General features: G+C 39.7%; 1 protein-coding gene across 5 annotated transcripts in view; it reads right to left on the bottom strand.

The window, feature by feature from the left end:
• Positions 1-26458, bottom strand: part of TTBK2 (tau tubulin kinase 2) — a 210421-nt gene that overhangs the window by 46810 nt on the left and 137153 nt on the right. For all 5 annotated transcript variants that reach the window (XM_049899717.1, XM_049899718.1, XM_049899719.1 and 2 more), the window contains 3 exons: positions 17588-17653; positions 10147-10239; positions 9163-9288 (listed from right to left, as the gene is read on the bottom strand). In XM_049899717.1, coding sequence (XP_049755674.1) covers positions 9163-9288; positions 10147-10239; positions 17588-17653 — 285 coding nt within the window. The remainder of the gene's footprint in view (positions 1-9162; positions 9289-10146; positions 10240-17587; positions 17654-26458) is intronic.

Raw genomic sequence — 26458 nt, 5'->3', positions numbered from 1 at the left:
TGACATCAACTGGAAGGCAGTCAGAATCGGCCGGATGGCAGTGGGTTGGTTTGGATTTCTAACAACAGTAACAGCATTGTGTTTTATACCCCCAACGCCCTTGAGAAATAAAACCATTCCTCGTCAGAACAGGGGCTTCACTATGGCACGTAATTCTCCAACTGGAAAAGGGGTAGTGCAGAATATGAGGACGCCTGCCAAATGATTCTGACACACTCCCTACAGGACAGCATGTTCCGTATCTCTCCACTGAGAATCACCAGAAATACTATATACTTCTGACTCCTTTAGTTCTTTTATTTAATAATAAATGCTTAGAAATACAAACTTCTAAATTTAGAGTCTAGGTTTCTCAAACTAGGGTAATGTATACCCCCAGGGGATGAAGCCATATGACAGACAGACTTTAAAGTCACCTGTAAATGTGGTAGAGCTTCCTGGAATACTTTACTCAGAGGTAAGACATTTAAGATAATATTTTATAATACAATGAAAACAAAGAGGTTAGAAAGCAAAATTAACATGAACCTTTAGGATAAATCAGAAGAACACAGAGAACTTTTCGGCTTGTGACTGACACTGCATGACCGTTCCTGGAACTGCTGATTCCTGGATCTGCTGAGAAACGTATCAGTGTTTTGCTGCACTAGAAGTCACTGGAAAAACAGTCTGAGAAACACTAGAAACCTAACACCACCAGGAAGGTGAATCTTCCCTGAAGGGAGGGGAGGTGGCTGGCAGAAGGAAAAGCTGGGAGGAGGAGAGGGAAGGAAGAGGAAGCAGGTGGGTCTGCAGAGTTTGTAAAAATGTGGTATTACTTTTTATTTGGCTACTATTGTGGATTATTTATATTAATCTCCCGTCTGCTTACACTTCTGAATAACAGAAGTCTGCTTTTCTTATTCTAATTCTTATGGGATATATATATGATTTTTCTGAAGTAAAATTCTTCAAGACACACACACAAAGAACATAAAAAATTAGTTACCATGTCTGAGTGATAAGATTCTTAGTAATTTTGATTTTTAAAATCTTTATAATTTCCAAACTTCTGGATGGCCATGTATTACTGTTAGTAACTAGAAAACAAATCAACGAAAAATATATTATCTAAAATAATTTGATGGTATATGTAAGCATGTGTAACCCACAAACATGCGTGGTGCTGGCTCCCATCACCTGGAATATCCTTATCCTTTACAGCAGCCAGGATCTGACAGGCGTAACACCTTAGGGAAGCACGCCTGCTCTCATCCTTCGCACGAAATGCAATCAATAGCTGCCCTATGGAGGTGTCATATTTTCTTCCATATGAAATCCCAGTTTGCCCTTTCAAAGAGAAAGTAGATAAAGTCCAGCCTTTGCAAAAAACAAGTGTTACTTGTGATACTGAGGACTCACCGAGAACCCTGATAATTAATGGTAAATTAATTGACTAATAAAGCACTTAACCAGGAGAGGACAATGGCAATGTTGGCCTGGCTGATTTAAAGACAGATCATTTTACTGCAAAAGAAATTCCTCACTTCGGTGATAAGTAGGTGCAACAGTAGGAAGGAGAGGCACACGTTCTAGACTTCTCTCCTTTTCAGGGATATTTTAGCAATATTGGTAAAGAAAAAACTTGCACTGCACTCATCCTCTGGAGGCCAGAACAAGAAAAAGACAGAGATCAAACAAAGAGTTGAAGAAGCTACAGAGCTTTAGCTGTTTTCACCATTTATATCAAGAAACTAAGGCAACTCAGGAGCCCTGGTGCCGCAGTGGGTAAGTGCTTGGCTACTAACTGAAAGGTCGTTGGTTCGAACCCACCAGCCATTCCACAGGACAAATGTGGCAGTCTGCTTCCGTAAAGACTAAAGGCCGCTGCCACCAAGTCAATTCCGACTCATAGTGACCCTATAGGACAGAGTAGAGGTGCCTCCTAGGGTTTCCAAGGAGGGGCTGGTAGATTCAAACTACCGACCTTTTGGTTAGCAGCCATACTTCTTAACCACTACACCACCAGGGTGTCCCGGTAAAAATTACAGCCTTGGAAACCCCAGGGGGCAGTTCTACTCTGTCCTATAGGGTCACAAAGAGTCAGAATGACTCAACAGCAATAGTTTTATTTTGTTTTTTAAAGGCAACTCAGGAGTGCCCCCAGGGTGCGTTGTCCTGTGCTGCAGGACCTGAGGCAGTAGGAGGCAGCATGGTTGCTTAGTCAACACTGTTGACTGCCACCAATGCCTCCCTTTCAGGTGCTCCATCAGCGCATAGAACAAACCGACTGGCAACCTACTAAGGTTTCTCTGTGCTTCCAACAAGGCCAATAAAAAAGGTCAGCAACATTTTCTCATTGCCTCGCAGTACAAAGCAGCATAAAGGAAATAGAAAGACTTTGTATTAACATAAAAGTCATGTTAAATACAATATCAGAACAAAGAAAAATGAGATAATCACAAGCAAGGGCAGCATCACTGAGTACATGTAAAACCACATGATGCTTAACGATTTACAAAACATTCTCACAGAGGCATATGGGGTCTTAAACGCTAGCAAGTGGCCATCCAAGATGCATAAATTGGTCTCAACCTACCTGGAGCAAAGGAGAATGACGAGCACCAAAGATATATGGTAAAGATGAGCCCAAGAGACAGAAAAGGCTCCATTAGCCTGAAGCCAGAAGAACTAGATGGTGCCTGGCTATCATCGGTCACTGCCCTGACAGGGAACACAACAGAGAAGCCCTGGTGGAGCAGGAGAGCAGTGGGATCCTGATCTCAAATTCCTGTAAAAAGACCAGGCTTAACGGTCTGACTGAGACAGAAGGGACCGCTCATGGTCATGGTCCCTGGACCCTCTGTTAGCCCAACATTGGAACCATTCCCCAAGCCAGCTCTGCAGACAGGGATTGGACTGGGCTATAAGATAGACAGTGGTACTGGTGAGCAGTGAGCTTCTTGGCTCAAGTAGACACTCGAGACTATGTGGGCAACTCCTGTCTGGTGGCGAGATGAGAAGCAAGAGGAGCTGGGTGAATGGACACGGGGAGCACAGGGTGGAGAGAAGGAGTGTGCTGTCTCATTAAGGGGAGAGCAGCTAGGAGTACACAGCAAGGTATGTATAACTTTTTGCATGAGAGGCTGGCTTGATTTGTAAACTTTCACCTAAAGCATACACACAAAAAAATTCTCATAATTACCTCATAGAAATGTTGTAACACTATAAGGTAGGTGTTTTTATCATCCCACAGATAAGGAAACTGAGGTTCAGAAAGGTCACACAAACAGTGTGCAGCAAAGCACCAATTCAAACATGTCTTTTAAGCGCAATGCTGTTTCCGGTACAGAAGTGTTATAGCCAGTCTGCAAGCAGGGCAAAAACAGCACGGAGTTGAAATTATCCTTGGAAAGCTCCTTAAAATGCCCATACAGTACAGAATAGTACTGTGCCTTAATAGGTGCAACACAGGTTTTCCTCCAGCACTGAAAAAAATCTATTTTTAAATGAATGAGGATGAAGTAACCTGGCTGCATTTAGTGGTCAACTCTAACAAAAAATGTACTATTCTTTTAAACATCAGACTCACTCTTAGTATAGCCTGAGGCTGGGTTGCCTGATGAGAGACAGACCAAGGACCTAGCAGACTCACGAGGGCAGTGCACCATCACCTTCGCCACAGTGCACATGCTAACTGAGCCCAAGATCACAGGCATGTTAAATATGTTCTTTCTTCCTCCTGAATACATTGTTGATTTCAAGTGAATCAAATAAACAAATTTGCTGTGACTCTACTATACTCCATAGTTACAGCAAATTTCCATTGACTGATTCAGAGACACGTTGAATACCTATTGTCCTGAGTGGTAGGAATACAAAGGTGAGCAAAACATAGTCCTGTCTTCAGGGATACAGACGCAAGGATCAGGTTAAATTGATTTAGTTCAATGTGGCAAACTTTGATTAAATGTCTATCATTGTGCTAAGTTCTTTAGGAATCTGAGGAAAATGCACAAAGTCCTAGCTCTAAAGGAGCTTACCTAGGCAGAGATACAAAGTGCTGCTTTAAGAGCGGAATGGAAGAAAGCACTCCTGTATGGAAAGAAGAGGAGGAGACTGTGGAGGAGCCGGCATCTGAGTTCGGCTTTCAATTTAATAAGACAAGCAGAGTTATGAAACGAAGGCATTCCAGGCAGGGCATGCTGGCAGAATGGCTGGTAGGCCCATTTTGACTGTATCAAGGGGTACAATATAGTTGGATCACATAAGTACAATGCGGAATCAAAGGAGACAAGGTCAAAGAGATAGAAGCAAGGCTTGTACACCAATGTCCACTGCAGCATTATTCACAACAGTCAACAGGTGGAAACAACCCAAGTGTCCATTAACAGATGAATGGATAAGCAAAAAAATGTGGTACACACATACAGTAGGACATTATTCAGCCACAAAGAGAAATGAAGTACTGATACATGCTACTACATGGATGAACCCTGAAGACATTTTTAATGTGTCTGTGATTCTGCCTGTGATTCTGTCCGCCCTTCGGCTCCGTAAGCACATCCCCTGATTGCACATATATGAAATATTTGGAACAGGCAAATACATAGAGACCAACGTAGATTAGTGGTTACCAGGGGCTAGGAGGGGAGGGGACTGAGTACTGAGATTCTGTTTGGGCTGATGAAAACATTTTAGAAACAGATAGTGGTGATGGCTGCGCAACAATGTGAATGTAATTAATATCACTGAATCGTACACTTAAAAATGGCAAATTTTATGTTACATGTATACTATTACATAGAACTAAAAAAAAAAAAAAGGGAGAAACAAGATTTTTTATTCTCCATCTCCACTGCTTACATCCAAGTCAAGGCCATCATCATCTCTTGCCCCCTGGCCACAAGGAAAGACTATTTCCCAGGCCCCCTGCAGTTAGATCTGTGCCAAAGTATTGCATATCACTAACAGGACTGGCAATAAAACCTCTAGGCTATCATCCATGCGTGCTCTTCTCCTTTCTGATGACTGTACCTGTACCAATACTAGATGCCACAGAATTAATTGCCACTTATGGTGACCCCTTGAGTGTGAAAGTAGAACTGTGCCCCACAGGGTTTTCAATGGCTGATTCTTCAGAAGTAGATCGCCAGGGGTTTCTTCTGAGGTACGTCTGGGTGGGCTTGAACCGCCAACCTTTTGGTTAGCAGCTGAGTGCATTAGCCATTTGCACCATCCAGAGACCCTTCCTAATGACTGCAGAGGCCATGTTCTGAAAATGACAGCACCACAATATGGACAGGGTCTGGATCTCCAAGTTACTGCTAGAAAGCTGCCTAGGAGAGCCACCCAACTTGACGTAGTTATGTGATCAAGAAATGAATTTCTGCTGTGTTCAGCATAGCTCAGCCTATCTCAATACCTTCCTAACGAGTCTCCAATTCCCCCTTTGCCTCATTTGAATGTACACAACTGAAAAGTAATCCTCTTAAAACACAAAGTGGACCATCATGCTCCTGTTTATAACACTTCAAAGGCTTCTTGTTGCACTGAGAATAAAATCCAAAATCTTTACCAATGCCTAAAAGGCCCTGCATCATCTGGCCTCTGCCTCTCTTTTCAACTTCACCTCATGCTAAGTGGTCAGGGAAGGTCTCTCTGCAAAGTTACCATTTAAGCCAAGCCCCAAATGTGGGGCTAGAAAAAAAATGAACAGAATGGACAGAAAAAAAGCCTTGACCCAACTATATGCTATCTACAAGACACTCGTTTCAAAGAAAACGAGTAAAGGCTAAAAGTAAAAGAATAAAAAATATATACCATGTGAACACTAATCAGAATGAATCTGGAAGGACATTATTAATAGCAAACAAAGTGGACTTCAGAGCAAAGAAGATAACTAGGGGTGGAAGAGGACATTTACATGTTGACAGAAAAGTTAATTCACCAAGAACACATAACAATCCTAAATGTGTATGCACCTAAAAACAGAGCTTCGAAACACACGAAGCAAAAATTGAAAGAGTGAAAGGAGAATAAGACAAATCTACAATTATAGCAGGGGATGTCAGCACTGCTTGGGAACACGGGCTTAGGGAGCACTCCTACCATTCCCTAACTGAGATGTAAGGGTGGTTTACTGTGCTTAGACTGTACAAACAATGTGCTCTATGCTGAACACTGTTAAGAATCTAGAATTTTGGTATGTGCTAAGAGTGGGTGCCTACGTGACCCAAACTAAAAAAAAAAAACCCCACAGCCACTGAGTCGATCCTGACACATAGCAACCCAAAAGGACCCAGAAGAACTGTCCCATAGGGTTTCCAAGGCTGTAGATCTTTACAGATGCAGACTGCTATATGTTTCTCCCATGGAGCAGCTGGTGGGTTTGAACCACTGACCTTCTGACTAACAGCAGAGTGCTTTAACCACTGTGCCACTAGGGCTCCACTTACATGACCAGTCCCCAGTAAAACTCTTGGGCACTGAGTCTCTAATCAGATTCCCTGTGTAGAAACATCACACACATGTTGCTCCATTCTCATAGTTAAGGCAAGAGTGTGCTCTTTGTGACTCCTCATGGGAGGGAGAGAGTATAAGGAAGTCTGAATAGTTTTCCCCAAATTCTGCCTGTTTCCCTTATCGTCCGATTGTAAACCTTTACTACGTCACCGTAATAAATCTCAGCTATACGCTGAGTCCCATGATTTCTTCTATCAAATCTCCAAACATGGGGGTGGTCCTGGGGACCCCTGACAAGGTAACATTAACAGTTCTGTAACTATTTGCAGAAATTGAGTTCATAATTAAAATTCCACAAAGAAATTAGAATAGCCAAGTTTTGAAAATGAAGGATAAAGTTGCAGGAATGACACTACCTGACTTTAAGACAGCTGCACTGGCACAGCAACAGACATACAGATCATATAGGTGGAATAGAATATGGAGTCCAGAAATAGACCCCACAAGCATGGCCAACGGATATTTTTTACAAAGGTGTGGCACTGGTTATTTGATTTATTGTCTCTCCACTCCAAATTCACTTTTTTAGACTGTTCTTTGATAACTCATCTGGGACCTTTGAATTTTTGTGTGTGTGGCAGATGGCACAGATGTAGACGGTGCTGGAAGGACGCCGCAGGGCAAAAAGGTGGCTTGCACCCGCATCTCTTCCCCAACTATCCTTCTCCCACCCACCTTGCCCTCTGCTTCCACTCACTGTTGACGGAAGATCAGGGAGCAGGAAAGAACGAGACTATGGGATTCGTGAAACAGAGAAAATGTGATGCCTGCTCTCTCTTGTTTAAAAACAGAAAAATTACTATACATTGTTTTGTTATTAGGTGATAGATACAGAAGTTTCTAAGAGAACATCCAAACGAAAAGCTTGAGAACAATAATTGGTTAATTTAAATAAAATTAATTATAGTCTAAATTTCAAACTTTATCTGCTGAATATGATTGTCTTCTTTAGATTATAGCATAGCTAAGAGGAAAATGTGTGACCAGAATTTTTTTACTGTGCTAAATTTTTATATCTCCAGGCAAATTCTGTCGATAAAAATAATTATTAGCACCCAAGATGGGCCAGTTACAACATTTCAGCTCCTCTGAATCTAATCATTAAAGTAAAATTTCATTATTTTACTGAAAGTAATGTGAACTCTATATATTTCATAAACTACATATATAATGTAAATATAAGAAAACATTCCAAAGCAACCTGTATACAAGGTATTTTCTCCACTTGTTGTTGTTGTTAGGTGCCATCGAGTTGGTTCTGACTTACAGCGACCCCACATGTAACAGAATGAAACACTGCCTGGTCCTGTGCCATCCTCACAACTGTTGCTATGTTTGAGCTCACTGCTGCTGCAGCCACTGTGTCGATCCATCTCGTTGAGGGTCTCCCTCTTTTTCACTGACCCTCTACGCTACCAAGCATGATGTCCTTCTCCAGGGACTGGCCCTTCCTGATAATATGTCTGAAGTACATGAGACAAAGCCTCACCATCCTTGCTTCTAAGGAGCATTCTGGCTGTACTTCTTTCAAGACGGATTTGTTCATTTTTCTGGCAGTGTGTGGTGTATTCAATATTCTTCACAAACAGCATAATTCAAAGGCATCAATTCTTCCTCGGTCCTCCTTATTTACTGTTCAGCTTTCAAATGCATATGAGGTGATGGAAGACACCATGGCTTGGGTCAGGCTCACCTTAGTCTTCACTTGTCAGACACTCTATATAGTTTATAAAGCAAACAGCTATATGGGAAGAGGATGACAAGCTTGCCCACTTAGGGCTTTAAAGGATCCAAGGTTGTATGTTGCCACTGTCCTTTATAGCCTGTTTTTATTTTATACAAGAACTGCAATTTCACACAGAAATAATTAAGCAAATAAATTCACCATGCTTGTAGACAGTCTTAGTCTTTTGACTGGGTTATCCTGACAACACTTTAGAATATAGCCATAAAGACAAAGCTCCATTAACAGGCAGTAGAATCTATGTCTTGTCCTTTGCAGATAAAAATGGTACACTTATTATTATTATTTTATTATTAATCGATGTGTGGCTCCATTTATGTTTTCAGTGATAGCAATCAGTTTGCATTAAGCCCTGACCAAGTTCTCCCTAAGAGCAAAAGAATCTTCGCAATATGGCTGGTTGCGGTTAGGGATGCCATTTGTGGTAAATCTAGCTGACCCTTACAAGGCCTCATCAACTGATGCTCTAAGGAAATGATTCACTGGCCACAGACAAAACGGAGCCAGTAATCTTCACTGACTGCTGTTCCACAGCATGTGAACATATGATATGCAGCCCTTAAGGCCCAACAGATACATTACCTAGTTGAACACTGCCCTCGGTCAAAAAATTAGCTACAGAATTTACATATATCTGAACTCTCAACAGTTCTCTGTACCAGATGAATCACAGCAGGAACAATGAAATCTGTTATTATGATGAGCAAATCTAAAACTTTAAATCCAGAGGGGAGGGAAAAGACACACACACTGACAAGGTCATCGTCAGTTAATTACACCACGTTGCTCGGATACACCAAAATTGTATTTTCTAGGGATCTTTCATACTCGTTTACAATGCCCATAAAGCTGTAATGAGTGAAGGCAGAGGCTAAGGGAGAAGAACTAACCCACGGAGCTCACAATATGATTACCTGGTAGTCTGGTTTTGTAAAATAATCCAAAGATGATATATGGTCCAGAAAGACGCTGAATTCTGGAGGGAGATGTTTCAACATGAGCCTGTGTTCATATCTCTCCTTAATAGAGCCTACTTGCTCCTGGGAAGTAAAGAGAAAAGGAAGCAAAGTCAATTTCTCTTGGCATCTATACATTAAGAGCCCCTCAGTAATGGTCTCAAGGGTATGTACTGGGTAACAAGATAGTGGATAATTAAGGATAAAGCAAGAACTCCGCTCTTACTAATAGCTTAATGCACAGTACTTTAAAAGGGGGAAGAACAGACTCTAATGCAGAACCAAAAGGGTAACTCAGAGTTCTGCAGCACTGAATTGATAGTTGCCCAGAAGAAAGAGTTGATCTTAAATCTGTTCTACTTTTCTTTACCAATACATATGTGTTCACAACTTTCAAATCAAGCTATATAATGTGGCAGTTCAAAACTAAAAGCTTACTTGACTTATAACTAAAACAAACAAACAAAACAAATAAAAACAGAGACCTAGTAAAGATAAAGGCTAAGAGGGAGTGCTAGAAATCAAACAGAGGTAAAGAATGTACTTAAAGTCGTACATTTCTCCCATGTACACAGGATAGTCATAACATTAATTAGATCTCTAGTATCCGCTCGGAAACCCTGGTGGCGTAGTGGTTAAGGGCTACGGCTGCTAAACAAAGGGCTGGCAGTTCAAATCCGCCAGGCGCTCCTTGGAAACTCTATGGGGCAGTTCTACTCTGTCCTATAAGGTCGCTATGAGTCAGAATCAACTTGATGGCACTGGGTTTGGTTTCTTTGGTTAGTATCTGCTCACAGAGAGAAAAACAGACTGTTGGAATACAGTTAAAGTAGTTGTAAATTTTAATTCTTATACTTAAGTAGATTCTCAACAAAATGTTTGGTCAGAAGAAATCTTTATTCTTTTCCCTACCAAAACTGACATCTCAATCTCCAGAACTACCTTGTCCTTTATTTTCCTCCAAGGCAGCTGACCAACCACAAACTCCACCACCATGTAGAACAAAGACCAGAGGTCATCATGTCTTCCCATTTCCTGCATAAACAGAGAGAATTCAGTCACAATACAGTATCACTCCTTGTGAGGACAGTATACTGTCTGAGGCCTAAACATTTGGTCTCATCTTACTAGACCTAAAAACGTAAATGTATTTTCCATAAAGTTATCTAGTAAATATATCTCTAGATCTACATATATATAGCTATCTATATGGCAAAATAGATATTCTGAAAATCTTTTTGATATAAAGAACATCCAAAAGTCCAGAAATGCTGAAAATAATATAGTAGCCTATTAATTAATAAATGAGTTCATTAAAATGTAAGGGAAACCCTAAGGGTCAAAATATAAAGAGAGGTAGAAACAAGCTGGTGATGAAACTTTGTCTTTGGTTGCTCTGGAGGCATGTGTCATAGGTTTTATCAACCAGGAAGTGAACAGGCACAAAGGCATTGGGCCTACACAGGACAGGAGCTGTAACTGAAAACACTCCCCCACACTCCCACCATATAACCAGGACCCTCAAATGGCTAAATTCTTAGTGCAATATTTGGTATGTAAATTACCTTGCAGAAATTTTTTTTCTATAAAATTCAACTACTATCCAAGGGATAAAGTGAATGGTTAAAAAAAATCTGTCCTGAGAATTTATACCATCTGTGTGATCTGGAAAATCAAGCCCAGAAATTAACTTTTTGAGTGTTTTCTAGGTGAAGATGTCACACAGAAATGGCAAAGGCAAATGAAAAAATCCTCTGGACATAAAAGCACCCTTAAATCTAGGTCTCACAGGAGTCCTTTAGATAAAGCCCCACCAAACATAAGCTCATTATTCAAAATTATAAAACACATTAAGAAGCTGGCTACCACAAGCTAAAGTCAGAAGAAATTACAAAGAGCAGAATTAGATATGCAAGAGTTTTCAAAATGGAATTATAGGATAGATAGGATATACAATATGAAACAAGAACATTTAAAATGTTTAAATAAAAAAAAGAAATCAAAGTAATGAGAAATGAACCGTATTCTATCAAAACAAAGAAATTAGTTTTGAAAAAGCAAAAAGAATATCTAAAAATAAAAAGTACAACTACAAAAATTAAAAACTCAATGGACAGGTTAAAGAGCTGACCAGATACAGCAGAAAAAGAATGAATGAACTAAAATATAAATCTGAAGAAATTATCTAGACTGCAGCATAGAGACATAAAAAAAACAAACCCAGTGCCGCCGAGTAGATTCCGACTCATAGCGACCCTACAGGACATAGAGTTAGAAAATCTGGAAGTGAATTCAGGAGACATGGAGGACAGAATAAGGTCTAACATAAAATTTGGAGATCTGGAAAAAAGTACAGAGAGAAAGGGAGAGGGGCAATATGGAAAGAAATAATGTCTGAGAATTTTCCAAAATTGATGAAAGACATGAACATTCAGATTTAGGAAGCACAAAAAAATCCCAAACAGAATCAATACAAAGGAAACCACGCCTATCAGTATATCTGCAGGACACCAAAGATTTTAAAAGCCGCCAAAGAAAAAGAGCAAATTAAATACAAAGCAACAATTAAATGGACAAAAATCTTCCTAACAGCCAAAGTACAGGAAGGAAGTAAAATAATTTCTTCAAAGTACTGAGTTAAAACGAACATTAATATAGGATTAAAATGTAGGAGAACAAGGAGACAGAGTGAACAGAGTGTACGTGTTTTGAAAAGTCCTTGCATTGCTGGGGAATTACTCGTGCTCATATTTTACTAGTAGCAAAAAAAAAAAAGAGAAACGGGGTGTATGATTTTTATAGATGATTAAATCAGGGTTGAGGAGTATGGAAGAGAGAAGCACATTAGAATTATCTGGGAAACCTTTTTAAATTAGAGAAGCACCTCTGGAGGTTCCACTAGCTGCACTTGTGTGTCACCACGTAGAGTGACAATCATTATCGTGAAGCTGTTACTGTGTAATGAGTCCTACTCTGCAGGTGTGGTGGGAACAGACAAGAAGATTAAGAACCACTGGCATACACTATGAAATTCATCTACCAAGGTTAGCTGAGTAACATAAATAATAAGCAGGTTAACAGTGCAACAGTTAGTACACAATAAGCAGGAAAGGCTTTTAGAAGAAACCTCTACCCTTTAAACTAAAAAAAATGCTTACATAGCTATTACTATCTCTGAAAATTTGTATGTTTATCTCAAAATGAATATCCTTCACAATGAGATACACTTCACACTCACTAAGACGGCAATTATCAGAAAAAAGGAAAATAACAAGTGCTGACAAAGATGTGGAGAAATTAGAGCCCTCGTCCACTGCTGGTGGGATGTAAAATGGTACAGCCACTGTGGAAAACAGTTTGGTGGTTCCTCAAAAAGTTAAACAGCATTCTGCATCCCACTGTGAAGAGTGGCAGCTGGGGTCTTAAACGTTAGCAAGCAGCCATCTAAGATGCATCAATTGGTCTCAACCCACCTGGATCAAAGGAGAATGAAGAACACCAAGGACACAAGGCGATTACGAGAGCCCAAGAGACAGAAAGGGCCACATGAACCAGAGACTACATCATCCTGAGACCAGAAGAACTAGATGGTGCCCGGCTACAACCGATGACTGCCCTGACAGGGAACACAACAGAGAACCCCTGAGGGAGCAGGACAGCAGTGGGATGCAGACCCCAAATTCTCATAAGACCAGACTTAATGGTCTCACTGAGACTGGAAGAACCCCAGTGGTCATGGCCCCCAGACCTTCTGTTGGCCCAGGACAGGAACCATTCCCAAAGCAAACTCTTCAGATATGGATTGGACTGGACAATGGGTTGGAAAAGGATGCTGGTGAGGAGTGAACTTCTTGGATTAGGTGGACACTTGAGACTATGTTGGCATCTCCTGCCTGGAGAGGAGATGAGAGGGTGGAGGGGGTTAGAAGCTGGCAAAATGGACACGAAAAGAGAGAGTAGAGAGAGCAGGCTGTCTCATTAGGGGGAGAGTAATTCGGAGTGTGTAGCAAGGTGTACATGGGTTTTTGTGTGAGAGATGGAATTGATTTGTAAACTTTCACTTAAAGCACAATAAAAATTATAAAAAAAGTTAAACTGAATTACCATATGACCCAGCAATTCCACTCCTAAACATATACCAAAAGACTTGAAAGCAGGAGCTCAAACAGATACGTGCACACCAATGTTCACAGCAGCATTATTCACAATAGCCAAAGGATAGATACAACCCAAGTGTCCATGAACAGATGAATGGATAAACAAAATGTAGTATATACATGCAATGGAGTAGTATTCAGCCATAAAGAGAAATGAAGTTTTGATACATGGTACAACAAGGGTGAACCTTGAAAACACTATGTTGAGTGAAATAAGTCAGACACAAAAGGACAAATATTGTATAACCCTACTTATATGAGATATCTAAAAGAGACAAATGCCTAGGGAGAAAGTTTATTAGTGGTTACTAGAGGTGGGTGGAGGAGAAAATGGGGAGTTTTTCCTTAAGAGGTATTGAGTTTCCCAACGATGAATCCTTGAAAACATCTCACAACATGGATGAATCTGGAGGGCATTATGCTGAATGAAATTAGTCACGAAAGGGGAAATATTTTATGAGACCACTATTATAAGAACTCAAGAAAAGGTTTAAACACAGAAGAAAACAATCTTTGATGGTTACGAGGGTGGGGAGGGAGAGATAGGAGAACTTGCTAACTAGATTGTAGATAAGAATCATCTTAGGTGAAGGGAAGGACAACACGCAACACAAGGGAAGTCAGCACAACTGGACTAAAGCAAAAGCTAAGAAGTTTCCTGAACACAACTAAGCACTTTGAATGACAAAGTAGCTGTGGCTGGGGACCATGGTTTCAGGGACATCTATGTCAATTGGCATAACAAAGTTTATTAAGAAAATGTTCTGCATCCCACCTTGGTGAGTGGCGTCTGGGGTCTCAACAGCTTTTGAACAGCCACCTAAGATGCATCGCTTGGTCCCAACCCCCTTGGAGCAAAGGAGAGTGAAGAACACCAAAGACACAACGAAAATATTAGCCCAAGAGACAAAAGAGCCACATAAAACAGAGCCTCCATCAGCCTGAGACCAGAAGAACTAGATGGTGCCCAGCTACTACCAATGACCGCCCTGACACGGAACACAACACAGAGTCCCTGTTGGAGCAGGAGAGAAGCGCAGAGCAGAACTCAAACACATGTAAAAAAGATCAGACTTAATGGTCTGACTGAGACTGGAGTAAACACCGAAGCCACGGCCCCTGGACAGTTTGTTAACCCAGAACTAAAACCATTCCCGAGGCCCACTCTTCAGACAAAGATTAGACTGGACTATAAAATAGAAAATAATACTCGTGAAGAGTGTGCTTCTTGGTTCAATCAGATACACGAGACCAAATGGGTGGCTCCTGTCTGGAGGCAGAATGACAACACAGGAAGGGATAGAAACTGGTTGAATGGACACAAGAAACCTGGGTGGAAAGGGGGAGTGTACTGTCACATTACAGGGATTGCAACTAATGTCATATAACAATATGTGTACCAACTTTTGTATGAGAAATTAACTTGAGCTGTAAACTTTCATCTAAAGCACAATTCAAAAAAAAAGAGAGAGAGGTAATGAGTTTCTATTTGGGGTGATGAAAAACATTTGGAAATACTGTGATGGTTGTACAACATGGTCAATGTAATTAATGTCAGTAAATTGGACATGTAAAAATGGTTAAAATGGCCAATGTTTTGTTATATACATTTTTTATTGCAGCAAATATATATGTAACAAAATATTTGCCATTTCAACATTTTTCACGTGTACAATTCAGTGACATTAATTGCTTTCATTATCACTATCTGTTTCTAAATTTTTCCATCACCTTTATCAGAAACTCAGTGTCCCTTACACTATAAGTCTCCCATTCCCTCTCCCATCTGCCCCTGGTAACCACTAATAAACTCTGTTCTCTATACATTTGCCTATCCTAGATATCTCATGTAAGTGGAATCATACAGTATTTGTCCTTTTGTGATTGACTTATTTCACTCAGCATGATGTTTTCAAAGTTTATCCATGTTATACATTTTACCATAATAAAAATTTTTAAAAAAGAATGTCATTTCAAAGATGCACAGTCAACAGCCATGGAAGCAGCAGCCAAGAAATCAAAAGATGCATTACATTGGGTAAATCTCCTGCAAAGGACCTCTTTAAAGTGTTGAAGAGCAAAGATGTCACCCTGAAGACTAAGGTGCGCCTGACCAGAAAAAAAATAAGAGCCATGGTATTTTCAATCGCATCATATGCATGTGAAAGCTGGATAATGAATAAGGGAGACCAAAGAACAGTTGACACCTTTGAAGTGTGGTGTTGGAGAAGAATATTGAATATACCATGGACTGCCAAAAGAACAAACAAATCTGTCTTGAAAGAAGTGCAGCCAGAATGCTCCTTAGAAGCAAGGATGGCGAGACTGCATCTTACATACTTTGAACATGTTTTCAGGAGAGATCAGTGCCTGGAAAAGGACATCATGGTTGGCAGAGTAGAGGGTCAGCAGAAAAGAGGAAGACCCTCAACGAGGTGGACTGACACCGTGGCTGCAACAATGAGCTCAAGCGCAACGACTGTAAGGATGGCGCAGGACCGGACAGTGTTTTGTTCTGTTGTGCACAGGGTCGCTGTGAGTTGAAACTGACTCAACAGCACCTAACAACAACAACAACAACATAAAAACCAGTATTTACTAGTGGTTACCAGGAGCTGGAGGGGGGAGGAAAAAGGGAGGATCATTCTATGAGAAACACTGAATGTTTTTCTATGGTGATGGGAAAATTGGCATTGACTAAATGTAATAGTTACATAACTTGACTATTACAGCTAAGTTGTACACTAGAAAATTTTTAAAAAGGGGCCAAAATGACAAATAAGATGCTACATTTAATTTTACAACAAAAATAGCAGCAAAAAAAAAAAAAAAAAAAGGCTATAGTCATTGATAATATTTAGCTACAAAAATACCTCATGGGACTAGTTTTCTTGGTTCATGGATTTGGGGTGGTGGTCTTGTGGTCCTGTCCAGTCAACTGACCTAATATTACTGTTGCTGTTGTTTTTTTAGCCATATTTTCTTGTGTTTTCATAGAAAATTGTTTCCATTTAACAATTTCTACACAAATTATTCACTGATATTGGTTACACTTTTCACAATGTGTCAACGTTTTCATTTTCATCTGGTTGTTCCAATTCCAATAATCTAGTTTCCCTGCCCCTTACCTTTTCATCTGTGCTTTAGAATAACTGTTGACCGTTTGATCTCATATAGATGATTTTTTAAAGGAGCACAATATTCATGGGTGATAGTCTCTATGGCCCAATATTATTTTAAGTTTCTTAGAATGGGTAGTGCCTAGGGTCTTAAAGCTTGTGAGCAGCCATCCAAGATACAACTCTTGGTCTCTAATTGCCTACAGCCACAGAGGAAGAAGGAGATCCAGGAATTGGAGAAAGAAATGGTCTCAGGTCTAACTGCCTCCATAAACTACTACTTCCTTTGCCATGAGACCAGAAGAAAAGGGTGGTGCCTGGCAACCACTACTGAATGTTTTGATCAGGGACACAAGAGCTGGGTCTTGATCAAAAGGAGGAAAATTTAGGTACAGAACTTCAAATTCTTGCTGAAAATTCAGACTTATTGGACACATTGAGACTGGAGGGACCCCTGAATCTATTGCCTGGAAACAACTTTGGAGCCCTGAGTTGAAACCATCCACTGAAGTCATCTTTAAACTATAAACAACAATTTAGCTCAAAAAATAATGTCTGTCTTGAGCACTGCCACCTATTGAAGAATTACCTATATGAGACTGAAATAACAACTAACTCTAAAAAGCACAGATGAGAATTTTCAGGGGCAGACAGTATATGGTGGTGAAACAATAGGGGCAGAGATAGGGAGAATGATGACACAATGTGAAGAATGTAACTACTGTCAATGTATATTTAAAAACTGTTGAACAGGTGTCTGTTTGCTGTATATATTTTCACACAAAAAAATGATCATTAAAACAATTATGGGTTCATAGAACAGAAAGTTGGTGACAAAAAATGGAGAAAAGATCCAATTTTACTTTCTATGCAGCTGTACATACATTTATCTAATATATACCTTTGACAATTGTTAAATTCTTTACCTTCGTTGCCACCTCAAAAACATGAGAATTAAGACAACCATTTCAATTAACGTTATAGCTATAAAGGGGATCCCTCTGCTCCGAAGCACTTTCCACACCTGTGTACTCTAATGAAAAGAAATCAATCTGATTCAAGCCATCAGCAAGCTTATACAAATAAACCTCTCGTTCAGATACCTACCCTGTTCCGATGAGCATTGACTGATGCATAACGAACCGTCCCTCGAAAGCCTGCCACAGCTCGGGGCTACGACAAAACCAAGCAAAAATAGTAAATGAGTTTCAAATGGTCGATTCAGCACACTTGAGCCCATAAAACAGATGACAGAAATATGTTCATTACTGTAACAATAAAGCATTATTTACTTAAATTTTAACTTTTTATTGTTAAATTATAGGGAGAATCTCTCTCATACCTTTACAAAACCATTGATAACATTTAGTTTCTACCTACATATTTAAATAAAGTGACACTAATGAGACAGATACACAGTTCTGTATATTAGAAAACATTAATAATGCTTTCATATACCCAGAATCATGCCAAGCATTATAGCACGTATATTAATATTCAGGCTCTGGCTACAAATAAGTATATTAGGACCATGAGGAATCACCAAGTAACATAAGAAGCCAACCTCTTCATGTCTTGGCTATCTCATTCAAATTCAATTTAAAGATGGTGGCAACTTGTACCCACCCTGTATATACCTGTTGCCGTCAAGTCCATTCTGACTCATAGCGACCCTACAGAACAGAGTAGAACTGCCCCATAGAGTTTCCAAGGAGCACCTGGTAGATTCGAACTGCTGACCTTTTGGTTAGCAGCCATAGCACTTAACCACTGTGCCACTAGGGTTCCCTGTATATGGAATTCATATATTCATAAATTCAAGTTATTGGGTACTTTTTATGTGTTAGATACCAGGAATTAATCCCAATGTGAGTCCTCAGAGACCTCAACTTAGAATAAAGTCCAAACTCTTTATCTGGCCTACAAAATCTTCCATAATCTGGCATTTACTTCCTTCTACAATGGATTAACTGTGGTTTCTCCCAAAGCCAGTTCTGTTTCAAGCTCAAGACTTTGCACTGGCTGTTTCTTCCAGTTGGAATGCATCTCCCTGCAAACCTCCAATGGACAGATCTTCTACTCTATATTAAGGCCTCTGCTCAACTGTTGCCTCCTCTGAGAAATATTATTTTCCTTGATCATCTTAATCTAAAACAGCTCCCCCTACTTGGCAAGGGCACTCTATTCTTTTACCCTACTTAATTTTTTTTCCATAACATCTTTCACTACCTAAAATTAATTATATTTTTATTTTTATTTATTAGTTTATTGCCTGTCTTCTCCCATTGGAATATAAACTTTATCAGGGGAAGGTCTTTGCTTGTCTTGCTAATTTTACAGACCTAGAAACAGGCTCTGAGAGATCAAGTAACTTGTCTGAGGGCACAAAATTGGTAAGTGGTAGAACCATGGTATCAACCAAAGGTCTTTTGACTTGGTATCACACACAGTTTCCATCCCACTGCTTGGCAAGGATCATGTTAGTATCCTGAAGATTCATGGATGTCACTATAGCTCAATATGAAAACTGACAAACTTAAAAACGATGACAGGCAATAATTTTCATTAGTAGACTTTTTTGTTCTTTGCAGTAATTTCAGATTTTCCTCGATTAAAATGTATTACTTTTCTAGCCAGAAAAAGACTATAATAAATGTTATTTTTAAATCCTTACTTACCAGAGTCACTTTGGTCATATGCTATTATATAAGTGCTCTCCATACTCTATCTCCACGTGTTCATTTTTGTAAGTCATGTTTAATCTATTCATGTTGTCTATTTCTTCTTTCATGAAATTCTCTCTTCCCCTTTACTCTTATTTGTTTTCTTTTTAACTATTTTTAAATATTCTCTTTTTATTTAATGACACGTGTCAGTAATCAAAAATTTCCACAATTATTTTAAATTCCCTTTATTTTCCTAGCTGCAGAGCACTGAGAATAACAGGCAGAAGATCTCAATATTTTCCTACAACATCATGACTAACATAAAAAAAACATAGGAGTATCTAATATTCTCATTACGGTTGGTAAAACTCTGAGGTGGGAAATTTCTCTTTCTAGAAGTAAAATCTCTAATATGATACATAAAAACCTACTATCAACTCTTTTCAGGAAACAGCATTTCAGAGGTTATACTTTTATACATGACAAGAGCCTCTGGCTAACACAAAAGGGGTTTTGTAGCATGTGATTCTGCCCAGTTACATGCAATCCAGTAATGTCAGGATGAAAATTTCCAGACCTATTATCATATTCTGCAGCCTAGGCCACAGTTAATTGGACATTTAGACTTTCCCCTGATGGATTCTGGTCAAGACAAGCCCAGGAGGCTTTTTCCACTTCAGGGCATCCTAGGGAATCCTTAGCCTGGCTCTGGCCTCACTTCTGCCATGCAAAAGTTGAGAAAGAGGTAAAGAGAGATCAGTGGTTTACAGAAATCTTGATGTGACCAATCAAAGAAACACTACCAGGTCAAGAAAATTCAGCCACCTTGTATAATGCAATAAAGACAATGCAATCCAACTGGAGAAAACAGCCATATACAGAAGTAATTTTAATTCAAGGCAGGCTAAATGAACACCATTAGCAAAGTACAACGAGCCATGAAAGCCCAGGAGTAAAAATTCTAGTTGGTGGGAGGGAAAAAGGAAGTCTTAAGAATAAGGCAGTATTTTACTGGGCCTTGAAACACATGGTGTCTTGAAACTTTGCCAATGGCCAGCAATTTGGGAATCTCTATCAAAATTACAAACGCATATGTTCTCTTTGACCCAGCAAGGTCACTTCTGGAACTGTATCTTTCAGATATACCCGCATATGTGTAAGATAAGTGATGTACAAAGTCATTTACTACATAAGTGTTTGTGACAGCAGAGGACGGGAGGCAATCCAAATGTTCATTAACAGGGGACCGATTAAATAAGTTACAGTACCATATAATGAAATACACTTTGTAGCCCTAACAAGGAATAAGGGCGTTTTATATACTGACATAGAAAAATCACCTAGATACGTTATTAAGTGGAAAGAAAGCAAGGCACAGAATGCACATCAAGCTACCTTTTATATAAAAAAGGAAAAAAACACTAAGAATATTCATTTGAATTTAGTACATATGCATAAAGAAATTCTATGGTAATATATTAAGAAACTAATAATAAGGAGCCCTGGTGGTGCTGTGGTTAAGCATTCAGCTGCTAATCAAAAGGTCAGTGATTGGCGCCCACCAGCCACTCCGTGGGAGAAAGATGTGGCAGTCTGCTCCCACAAAGACAACAGCCTTGGAAACCCCACGGGCAGTTCTACTCTGCTCTGTAGGGTCATTACGAGTCAGAATCGACTTGACAGCGATGGGTTATAGGACAGCTACCTAAAGGTGAACGTGAGGGTAACTATAGGAAATGAGTGTGCTTGGACAGGCCAGGGTGAGATGGAAACTGTTTAACTATCACTTTTTTAAAGTCAGGTTTATTGAGGTATAATTTACACAAAGTAAATTTCACACTTAAGGATACAGGCAGTCCCTGGGTTAAGAACATCTCCTTTGATTTACGGACAACTCCCACTTGCCCTTTAATGCTATGTAAATCTGCCCTCCCTTAGAAACCACTGAACCAGCCCCTCCTCAGGACAAATTCTCCGTCACAATCACCTTCACTTGCTGCATGTGCAGCTTTAAATCACTGAAGAGGCTTCAAACGCCTTTTTTTTGCACCAAAGTATACGTAAGCCTAAACAAGAACCATATTTTTCTGTTCCGACTTACCTACAAATTTGAATTAAAGACACAGGAATGGATGTTGTTCGTAACCCGGGGACCGCCTGTACGTACTTCTACGGATTTTGACAAAGAAAGTCATGTAACCACCACTACCACAGTCAAGATACAGACTATTTCTACCACCCCAAGAAGCCCCCTTGCGCCCGCCTGTAGCCAATCCCTTCTCCCCCGATCCCAGTCTCTGGCAGCCAGTGATTTAATTTCTGTCCCTCAACAACATCCGGTATTGTCTGGTTTTTCAGTCTAACCGTCCTAACTGGTGTAAAGTGCTATCTGACTGTGGTTTTGATCGGCATTTTCTCTAATGACTAATGATGCTGAGCATCTTTTAACGTGCTTATCTGCCATCTGTATCTCTTTTCTGGCAAAACGTTTACTATTCAAATCTTTTGCCTATTTTTATTGGGTTGTTTTCTTATTATTGAGTTATGAGGGTTGTTTATAGGCTCTGAATACAAAACCTTTATCAGATGTGTCTTTTACAAACACTTTTTCCCAGTCTGTGGCTTGTCTTTTCATTTGCTTAACAGTGTGTTTTAAACTAAGTCTTTGATAAATTTCTAATTCCTGTATTTTTATACCACGTAAATATATTCAAAAGTAGTATTTTAAAACATTTTTAAAAAGTAAAAAGTGAGAGTGATTAATAATCTAACAGCGTATTTCATTAAATTAAATACCTAGATTTTTGAGTAAAAAATAAAAAATTAAACGGGTGAAGGACAAACAGAATTGCAATAAGAAGAAAGAAATGTATTCTAGGTAAAAAGAAGATAATCAACACTGCAAAGAGGGAGAAAAGAACTACGGGTGTTAGGGAAGAGTTTGGGATGGCTGAGGCAAAGGGTGAGAGACAAGAATGGAAAAGTAGGTTGGAATCTGACTAACGAGGGCCTTGAATGCCATGGTAAGTCGTTCAGGCTATAATGTTCAGGCAAATGGAATTCATCAAAAAATTTTAAGCAGGGAAGTGGCATGATTGAAGAAGTTCCTGAAATGTTTGTTCTGGTGGAGGCATGAAGAACAGATTGAGAAGATAAGGAGACCAAAGAGAAAACTATTTTAATGATCCAAACAAAAAATCATGAAGACTAGTACAAGGGCAGAAGCAATGTGAATGTGAAGGAGCAAATGAGTGTCAGAGACAGGATGAGCTCCTAAAGGAGGAAATCTGGAAGGAGAAGGGCAAGGACTCTAGCACTGAGCCCTGACCTATTACTAGCCAAAGGAGAAGGATCAGGGAAAAAAAAAAAAATCTAAAAAATGCAAGGAGAACTACGTAATAAAACCCCAAATGGGAATAAGAAAGCAACATAAATTCAGTTGAAATTTGGAATGCTAACAGAGAAAAAGAGTTTTGAAACTTATCTTCAGTAGGTCACTATAGCCCTAGGACTGGAACTTTCGGCTGAATGGTTAGGAAGGAAGCAGCAGGAGAAAACATGCCATTCCAAGAGCTGAGACACAAAGGGCCAACGTGAGATGCCAGCTGAATGGTGAAGAAACTGGGGCATGCTTTACAAGCAGGAGAAAGAAATAAATAAGCGAACAGGCAAATTCAAATCATTAAACAGAATTTCAATTCTTAAATTGTATGGATCACATTGTTGTAAATATACACACAGTTGAGGACGCCTTTGTACCTCACAATCCTGTTTAATGTAACACGTCTCACCTGCTAACCAAAAGGTTGGCCATTAGAACCCATCCAGCGGCTGCGCTGGAAAAAGACCTGGTGATCTATTCCTGTAAAGACTACAGACTAGAAAACCCTACGGGGCAGTTCTACTCTGTCACAGGCGGCTGCCATGAGTTGAAAATCAACTTGACGGCACATGTCAACAACACAGTACTTCGTAGAAGTGATAAATAGTAGAGGCTCTCAAAACCAATCACCACATAAATAAGTCACTGGTGTAAGAGATAATCTCCACTCCCTCTGTAACACATTCTGACTGACAGCCCCATACTGTAAGTTTGGCAAATAAATATACATTAATGTTTAAAATGTAAATTGTTTTGAGGGAATTTCTTTGTGGTGATGGAACAGTTCTATATCCTGATTTTGGTGTTGGTTATACAAATCTACACGTGTGATAAAATTTCATAGAACTATACAACAAAAAGGACCCTTGGTGGTGCAGCAGCTAAGAGCTCAGCTGCTAACCAAAAAGTCAGTGGTTTGAATCCACCAGCCACTTCTTGGAAACCCTATGGGGTAGTTCTACTCTGTCCTATGGGGTCACCATGAGTCGGAATCAACTTGATGGCAATGGGTTTTATACATTAAAAAAAAGTGCATATGAAAACTGGTGAAAACCAACTAAGGAATACATATCTCATTTGACTCCCTGTCCTCTGAACTTTTAGAATTACTGGACCAACTACTGCTTCTTATTGGTCAGCTAAGAGGGTGTCCACTGTATCAATACAACTGTATTTGTTATCCACAAAAGTTTTAATTAAAACTGTAAGTTCTACAGCGACCAATCTGTGAAGCATCTCATAACATGGATGAATCTGGAGGGCATTATGCTGAGTGAAATAAGTCCATCACAACAGGATAAATATTGTATAACACCACTATTGTAAAAACTCATGAAAAGGTTCACACACAAAAAGAAACAATCTTTGATGGTCACCAGAGAGGGGAGTGGTGGGGATAGAAAAACACTTAATAGACAAGAGATAAGTGGTAACTTTGGTGAAGGGTAAGACAGTACACAATACTGGAGAAGCCAGCACAGCCTGTATAAGGCAAGGTCATGGTAGATCCATAGACACATCCAAACTCCCTGAGGGGCCCAACTGCTGGGCTGAGGGCTGTGGGAACCATGGTCTCAGGGAACATCTAGCTCAACTGGCATATCATAGTATATACAGAAAATGTTCTGCATTCTACTTTGGTGAGTAGTGTCTGGGGTCTTAAAAAAGCCTGTGTGCAGCCATCTAGGATATTCCACTGGTCTTACCCCTTCAGGAGCAAGGAAGAATGAAGAAAACTAAAGACACAGGGAAAGATTAGTCCAAAGGACTAATGGACCACATCTACCACGGCCTCCACCAGACTGAGCCCAGTACAACTAGATGGTGCCTGGCTACCATCACTGACTGCTCTGACAGGGATCACAATAGAGGGTCCCAGACACAGATAGAAAAAAATACAGAACAAAATTCTAACTCAAAAAGAAAGACCAGGCTTGCTAGCCTGACAGAAACTGGAGGTATGGCCCCCAGAAACCCTTTCAGCTCAGTAATGAGGTCATTCCTGAGGTTTACCCTTCAGTCAAAGACTGAAGAGGCCCATGGAACAAAACAAGATTAAAGGGGCACACCAACCCTGGGGCAGGGACTGGAAGGCAGGAAGGAACAGAAAAGCTGGTAACAGGGAGGAACCTAAGGCTGAGAAGGGAAAGTATTGACATGTCACGGGGTTGTTAGCCAATGTCATACAAAAATGTGTATACTAACTGTTTGATGAGACATTAGTTTGTTCTGTAAACCTTCATCTAAAATTCAACTTAAAAAAAATGTTAAGTTCTAAAGGGGTTATATAAAGAAAACTCTCTTAAAGAAAAAAAACGGCAGAAAAATAAAACAGAATTCAATGTCTCATACCATAGACAAAAACAGATTCAAAATGGATTAAGAACCTAAATGTGCAACCTAAAACCATAAAATTCTTAGAAGAACAGCAGGGCAATGCTGTCAGGCCTAACTTGTAACAATGGATTATCTAATATAATTATAAAAGCACAAACAGCAAAACACAATTTAAATAAATGGACTCAAAAATTAAAAACTTTTGTCCATCAAAAGACTTTACCAAAAAAGTGAAAAGATAAGCTGCAACTGGGAGCATACGTTCAGAAACCATTTATCTGACAAGAATCTAATAACCAAAATATATATAAAACTTTGACAACTTAACAACAAAAAGACAAAAAGTCCAATCATAAAATGGGCAAAGGACTTGAATAGACATTTCACCAAAGAGGACATTCAAATGGGCACCAAACACATGAAAGGATGCTCAGTGTCATTAGCCATCAGAGAGATGCAAGTTAACACTGCAATGAAATAACATTTCATTAAGAACTCAGCCGCTAACCAAAAGGTCAGCAGTTCGAATCTACCAGTCACTCCCTGGAAAAACTGTGGGGCAGTTCTACTCTGTCCTATAGGGCTGTTATGAATCGGAATCAACTCAATGGCAACAGGTTTGGTTTTTCGTTTAGAACGGCTAAGACAAAAAAAAAAACAAATGTTGGTAAGGATGTGGGGAAATTGGAACCCTTACCCATTGCTGGTGGGAATGCAAAATGGTACAGCTGTTGTGGAAAACCATGTGGCAGTTCCTCAAAACACTAAATAGAACTACCATATGACCCATCAATTCTACTCCAGGTATAAACCCAAAACACTTGAAAGCAGAGACTCAAACAGACCTGCACACCAATGTTCACTGCAGCACTATTCGTAATAGCCAAAAGGTGGAAACAACCTAAATGCCCATCAACAAATGAATGGATAAGCAAAATGTGGTACATACGACGAAATACTACTCAGCCAGTAGGAGAATGAAGTCTTGATACATGCTACGATAAGGATGGAGCTGGAAGACATTATGCTGAGTAAAATAAGTCAATCATAAAAGAACAAATATTGTATGACCTCACTTACATAAAAAGACAAGAAAAGGCAAATATATAGAGAACAAAGTTTATCAGTGGTTACCAGGGGCTGGAGGGAGGGTGTAAGGGAGGGTTAACAGAGATGGAAACATTACATTAATTAAGAGTAGGGCTACACAACCAATTAATGTAATTGCTGTCAATAAGTTGTGTACCTGTAAAAAGTTGACTTGGTAAAAGCTATGAGATAGGTATATTTACAACAACGACAAAACAAAAACAAAAACCAGCTGCTGAGTCTGCTTAGGTACAATGAAAAACCTTATGGGATTTGGTTTCTTGGTTTGGAGGCTTAGGGTCACAGTTTCATGGGACATCTCATTTAATTGGCCTAATAACATGTTTAGTGCTATTCTACCTCCTAGTTCATTTCATAGTGTCTGGGGTCTTAAAAGCTTGCAAGCAGCCATCCAAGGCACAACAATTGGTCTCTATTTGCCTGGAGCAAGAGAGGAAGGAGAGTCAGGAACAGCAGGAGGAAATGGATGTGTGGCTAATTGCC

Source organism: Elephas maximus, chromosome 10 (genome assembly GCF_024166365.1).
Source record: "Elephas maximus indicus isolate mEleMax1 chromosome 10, mEleMax1 primary haplotype, whole genome shotgun sequence".
NCBI classification, from domain to species: Eukaryota; Metazoa; Chordata; class Mammalia; order Proboscidea; family Elephantidae; genus Elephas; species Elephas maximus.
Note: the sequence above shows the minus strand (reverse complement) of the source record. Positions and strands in the feature narration are given on the sequence as shown.